The sequence below is a fragment of the Ictidomys tridecemlineatus genome, chromosome 3 (genome assembly GCF_052094955.1).
Source record: "Ictidomys tridecemlineatus isolate mIctTri1 chromosome 3, mIctTri1.hap1, whole genome shotgun sequence".
Taxonomy (NCBI): domain Eukaryota; kingdom Metazoa; phylum Chordata; class Mammalia; order Rodentia; family Sciuridae; genus Ictidomys; species Ictidomys tridecemlineatus.
Genome location: NC_135479.1, coordinates 168,239,310 through 168,246,331, shown reverse-complemented (window position 1 = coordinate 168,246,331; position 7,022 = coordinate 168,239,310). Strand labels below are relative to the sequence as shown.

The 7,022-nt window shown below is 32.9% G+C and overlaps 1 protein-coding gene across 1 annotated transcript; it reads left to right on the top strand.

The window, feature by feature from the left end:
• The first annotated feature begins 3,716 nt into the window (after positions 1–3,716).
• LOC101968269 (olfactory receptor 5H17) lies at positions 3,717–4,673 on the top strand. Its single transcript, XM_005336778.2, has one exon. The coding sequence runs from the start codon at positions 3,735–3,737 to the stop codon at positions 4,671–4,673; it is 939 nt and encodes a 312-aa protein (XP_005336835.2). The 5' UTR covers positions 3,717–3,734.
• Positions 4,674–7,022: the final 2,349 nt, after the last annotated feature.

Sequence of the window (7,022 nt, the reverse complement as noted above, 5' to 3'; positions counted from 1 at the left end):
ATAGAGTTACTTTTTTGTAGGTATTGGTGATGAGAATACCTAAAACCAATTCTCTGGTCATATTACTAGTATTTAGTTAAATATTTTTAATCATTAAGTTATAATTCTTGTGATGTGCTCATATTTAAAGATAAAGCAATTTAAAAAAAATGCATTTTGAATTGAAGGAAAAGACAAGATTCCTTTGGTTGACAATTTTTAATTAATTCCAGAGAAAAGATAAATACCCTCACACAAATCTCTGAGCCTTTCCCTTTTATTTCATGTTCACTCATTTCTTGAATACTTCCTTTCTCCTTGACTTTTAAAAAATAATTGATAGCTTTATTTTTTTTTTATTTAAATCGATGCATTATGAGTACACACGATACTGGGATTTTACACAGACGCACATATATCTCAGTTATATTCTGCCTTTTTTCTTCCTTCCTCTTGTTTTCTTTTCACTCACCCTAAATTCTCATTCAACTTGATCTTTTGAAGCTCTCCTCTTCTTCCTTTCTTCTCTTCTTTCTTTTAAAACTTTTATAGAAACAGTCTACAGGAAAATATATTTGCCTGCAGGATGAAAATGCCAACTGTTCTCTAATCACTTAGAATGCAATCCTTCATTTTCTTCACTGTTGTTCTACTTGCTTCCTATGCACTTTAAAATATTCACTGAACTTAATTCTATCACATAACACAAACTTTTCTGACTAAATTTGCGAAAAATTTCTTTTTTGTCACACTCAATTATCTCCTTTAGTTCCTTTTCCTACTAGCTTATTTATTGTGATTTTTTCCCTCAATTCTTCACTATTTTTTCTTGATTATCTTTCTATACTTTATGTTCAAAACTCCCAGATTTCCATTTCTCCCTTACTTCTCAGGTTAGTCTACTTAGTAACTTTTTTCTGTTCCTTTTTTTGTTTCTTCTTCAATTCAGGTTTCTGAGTTGGGAAAAGCAATGAGTTTATATTAAATGAAAATAGGCTAATTGCCAAAAATGGTAGAGATTGGAGCAATTATGTGGAAGAATGGTCAGGAACAGAAGGGCATCAGTCAGACAAACAATAGCAAAGAGCATCTCCCAACACATCTGAACATCTCACTATTACTAGTGTGGACCACAGATGTCAAAACTTACACTGACATTACCATGGCCATAGATGCAGGACGCTTTTGCTGGAGTCTTGATACCTTTGCCTTTGCAACCCATGGACCTTCTTCTCTCCATACTCCAAGTCATATGTGGATTTCACTGGGCAAACCTAGACTGAGTCACCTTTACTAGGGGATAGGGTTATGATAAAGTAGGTTTCTGGCCATTTGGGCTTCTTGCAAATTACCTCTGCCCACCAGAAAAACTCACAGAGTAGGAAAAGGGTTTGGATGTGGGCATCTAATAAGTGATATCTATCCACATTATTACCTCTTTAATATACCTTCCTCTTTATATTTTTTTCTTCCTTGCCTTTTACTTGACTACATTTTCTGATGAGTAGGTTACCTATAACTGTGACTCCAACTACCAGGCCATTACTTCAATTAGTATATAGTAAACCCAGTTCACTAAGTTAATCTCACCTGATGGTTGAGAGGATGCTTCTTCCATGAATTTGTAGATGAACTTATGTTCTTCTTCTTTTTTTTAATGATTGTCTATCTAGATCCCAACTCATTGCTCTCTCCTTCACTAACTATGCTTTAATACTTAAACTGTAATAGAGTCCTGGTGATTCTACATCCTGAATACTTTTGAATATTTTCTTCATTCTTCTAATTACTACATAGGTCATATCACATATAGACTAGGAAATACACTTTATGTTTGCATCATCAGAGGAGTATTTTTAAGGTATAGATTCTTAACAGATTCTTCAATTACTGACTCAGTTTCTGTAATAATGTCTCACAACCTATCTTTTGTAAAGATGCTCATGTAGTTCAATGAGATGTATTATTTTCTTTGGTTTTCCCTGGATAGTAAGTAGTAATAGCTTCCAAATTAGTGTTCCTGGATCCATGGTCTCTTTTGTATGGCTACTTTGTATACTACAAAACATTGAATTTAGAAAATATTTTATGATCTCATTCTACATCTTAAAATATCCTAGTACAAATGCATTGCCAGAAGAATAAAGCTCAAATTGCTTCAGATGACATTCAATTCATTTTATAATCCAGACCATTCATACAGATTTTTTTCTAGATTCTTAACCATGTCCACGACAAAGAATTTCCAACCATATTCAGTACTTCCCAATTGATTTTTTAAAAACTTAGAAGGCCTTTGACATTTTCTGAAACTTTACTTCATGTACATTTATTGAAATGAACTAATTATAATTTTTTTACTATTTTTCATTCTCAAAAAATGATTTTCTTGTATGTGGAAAGGAAAAGTTACTCTTAAAAGTTTATGATTTTTCCTTTTTACGTTGGTTCTTTTTAAATATACAATAGAATATACTATGACATAATTATAAAAGCATGAGATATAATTTGTTCTAATTCAGTCCCCAGTACTTCCTCTTCCTCTCCCTTCCTTTCACACCCTCTTCCTTCCCTTTACCCTATTGATATTTTTACTATTTACTTATAGTTTTTATTTTTAATTAGTATCTTGTGGATGTCCACAATGATGCGATTCACTGTGGCATTCTCTTATATGCACACAGGAAATTTAGATTCATCCCATTGACTTTCCCTATCCTATCGTCTCTCTATTTCTTTCATTCCTCTTTGTTTACTCCTCTTATCTTACTTCTTTTATCCCCCCCCACACCTTATTTTGAACTAACTTCAGAGAAAACATTTAACCTTTTAATTTTGACTTATTTCACTTAGCATAATAGTCTCCAGTTATATCCATTTACCACTAAATGCCATAAAGTCATTGTTCTTTATAGCTGAGTAATACTCCATTGTGTAAATATACCACATTTTCTTTATCCATTCATCTGTTGAGGGGAACTGAACCTAAATACCATAGCTTAACTATTGTGAACTATGCTGCTATAAACATTGCTGTGGGCGAAACACTGTAGAATGCTGATTTTAAGTCCTTTGAAGGTATATTGAGTAGTGAGAGAAAGGAGTCATATTTTGGTTCCATTCCTATTCTTTTGAGGAATCTCCATACAGCTTTCCAGAGTGGTTGTTCTAATTTGCAATCCCACCAAGAATATATGAATGTACCTTTCTCCCCACATCCTCACCAACATTCATTGTTACTTGTATTCTTGATAATTACCATTCTAACTGGAATGAGATGGAATCTCAGCACAGTTTTAATTTGCATTTCTCTAATTGATAGATTATGTTGAATATTTTTTCAAGTATTTCTTGACACTTCATATTTCTTTTTTTGAGAAGGGTCTATTCAGTTCCTTTGCCCATTTATTGATTGGGTGATTTGTATTTTTGGTATTAACTTTTTTGCACTCCTTGTATATCCTGGATATTAATACCCTGAGGAACAGGAACAAAAGATTTTCTCCCTTTCCTAGGTTCTCTCTTTCAGCTGTGAGGAAACTTTTTTTGATGCATACCATTTATTAATTTTTAATTTTACCTCTTTCACTTTAGGAGTCTTGTTAAAAAAGTCAATGTCTGAGCCAATAGGGGAGTGTTGGGGCTACGAGTTCATCTAGACTCCTCTCCAGTTTTCTGATTAAAATCCTATGTGAATGTTTTTGCTTGATTTTCATCTTCATTGAATTTAATTTCAGGCAACATCCAGTGCAGACATGGAAAAAGAAAACACAACTTTGCTGACAGAGTTTGTTCTTACAGGACTTACAAACCAACCACAGTGGAAAATCATCCTGTTCCTGGTGTTCTTTGTGACATACCTCATCACCATGGTGGGGAACCTTGGTCTGATTTCTCTTATCTGGAAAGATCCTCACCTTCACATCCCCATGTACTTTCTACTTGGGCATTTAGCCTTTGTGGATGCTTGGATATCGTCAACAGTGACCCCGAAGATGCTGGTCAATTTCCTAGAAGAGAGCAACATATCTCTTGCTGAATGCATGGTACAGTTTTTTTCATTTGCAAGCAGCGCAACCACAGAGTGTTTCCTCTTGGCAGCAATGGCTTATGATCGCTATGTAGCTATATGTCAACCTCTACTGTATCCTGTGATTATGACCAATAGACTATGCATTTGGCTACTAGTTTTGTCATTTGTAGGTGGCTTTCTTCATGCACTACTTCATGAAAGCTTTTTACTCAGATTAACCTTCTGTAATTCCAACATAGTACATCACTTTTTCTGTGAGGTTATACCATTATTAAAGATTTCTTGTACTGATCCTTCTATCAATCATCTAATGCTTTTTATTTTCTCTGGTTCAGTTCAAGTTTTCAGCATTGTGACTATTCTTATTTCTTATACACTAGTTCTCTTTACAATTTTAAAAAAGAAGTCTGAAAAGGGAATGAGAAAAGCCTTCTCCACCTGTGGAGCCCATCTCTTTTCTGTGACTTTATACTATGTCCCTCTGCTTTTTATGTATGTGCATCCTGCATCTTCACAAGCAGATGATCAAGACATGTTCTTCTCTATAGTTTACACTGTCATCATTCCTGTGTTAAATCCTGTGATATATAGCCTGAGAAACAAGCAGGTCATAGATTCAATAACAAAAATGTTGAAAAGAAATGTTCCAATCTCCTGTTAATACCTGTTATCCTTTTATTAAAATAATCACAAAACAATGGAGTTAAATTGTGGATGTATTCAGAAGTGTTGAAAGATTTTTGTTATTATATTTTTCTAGAATGTTAATTAAGGTTTTGTGTCTACTTTGTTCTTTAAAATATTTTTAGATATTATTCTTAAACATGTAAAGAATTTTATCTACTCTCTAAATTACAGTTGAATAAGAAAAGTATAACACATGTGATAAAATTTATAGTCTTATATGTTGTCACATTATAAATACACTGAATATTAAAATAATGTGATTAATCTCAAGAGGACCTGAATATGACATTTTATACAAGGAGTACTGCTGTAGAGCCTGGGATTTCTCTCACGTTTATTCCACAGTGGTGACAGATTGGTATTTGAATAGTAAAAGAAAATCTCAGCCATCAAATGTACCAGTCATCAAAATGTCTTTCGTTCCAATTTTTATTTTTTATTTTTTTGTAAAATGGCAAATTTTATTTTTTGGAACTTTCTTGCTGTTTTTTTTTCTTCTGGACAATTGGAAGACTCTTCCTAATTCAGAAAAGGTATTGGTTCAGGAATTAAATATGTGTGGTCATAGATAAAAAATAAAAATAGCAGCATAGGAAGGAAATGTTTTCAATCTGCCTAAAAATGTTAAAATGTGCAAAAAAGAAAATTCAATAACATTTAGATTATTTAAACGTGTTGTTCACATAATAGGCTCCAAATGCATACTAGCTAATATGTGATACAGGGTAAGATGATATGGTAGGGTAGTGCCTAGGTCTATCTCTAATGTAAAACTTCTGGGGTGTATTTCCAGATTACCTAAATGAGGATGTTTCTTCCTTCACTGAAACATGTAGCAGTTTGTTTATGTTCTTAGGACAAAACCATCCCTGGCTAAACTTTTTGGGATCCAAAAGCTCTTTGTAGATTACAATTGAGTAGTTCTACTACTTTTTACTTTATTGCAGACATAGCAAAGTGGCTTACACATAAGAATCCTATATAAGTAAATTGTGATTTTTTAAAAAAATCAAAAGGAATCTATAGAAAAATGTATAGAATTCAGAAATATATATCATTCTTTTCCAATCTTGAAGTGATTTCCTGGAAAGTCATGGGCTTGGAATCACTACTCTATGTCAATTCACATTTCTTTACAAATAAAGCATTGTGCACTAAAAATGAAGTTGTTTGTTTTTTTTTATTACCAGGATTGAATCCAGGAATAGACTATGATAAAATTCTAAGAACATTTATTTAGTTATATGTTTGGTTGAAGGGACACAACCCATGGAATTGTTTAAACTAAGTTCAATTGTTCTGTATGTCTGGAATTTCATATCCCAAGATTAGAGAACATCAGTTGGGTTTTTTTGTTTCCTTAAGACATACCAGCAAATCCCAGGAAATGAGAAAAATGCATCACCTTTAAACTTTTTGTTCCATTTCTTCCCAGAGAACCCCATGTCATTGTATATGTGTAGTTTTTTTTAAATTTGTTTTAAATGTTGATAGACCTTTATTTTATTCATCTATTTGTATGCAGTGCTGAGAATCGAACCCAATGCCTTTGACATGCTAGGCAAGCACTCTACCACTGTGCCACAACTCCATCCCCTAATTTGTTTATTTTTAGTGCTGCATAATATTTTCATTGATGGTTTTCTATGAATTCCCTAGGTTTTTGCTTGTACAGGTACTGTTATACCAGAAAAACAAAACTGATAGTATCATCAACTCTATTTCTTCTGCTATCAGTAAGAACTATTACTATGATTTGCTTTTCTTTTGAGAAGAAGGTAGATATTAAAGAATGAATATATGAGAAGGGTGTGTAACCTGTCAAGTCTTCTGTGTTTGGTAGTAAGGGACAAGTGGTTAGGGACCTGTCACCAAGTCAGACTTCCTTTGCAGTATTCTCTGGTACATGTCAGGTCTCCTGATTCCTCTCTTTTTAAATTTATTCCCCCTACTTTATGCCTTCAGAAATTCACTAAAATAACTAGTCCCTGGGTGTGATCCCATTCTCAATTCTGTTGCATATTTGTTCTAATTTTTGTGCACTATTTTTTACATTTCAGTGGAAAGCTGAGAATGAATTAAAATCCACAGTATTCCTACTCCTTGGTTTTGAGAAGAAATTCAATATTTGGCTTTTTGCCTTAAATTATGAAAATACATGCATATAACTTAATAAATATTTAGATTAAAGGATGATATCATTTAGCAAAATTCACCTAGTTGAATGGAATATTGTTGATGTTGAATTAAAATTATTTTATGTATGTTCTGAAAACAAAAGTAAAAATACTTTAATGTGATGATCTATTTATTTCTTGCCTTG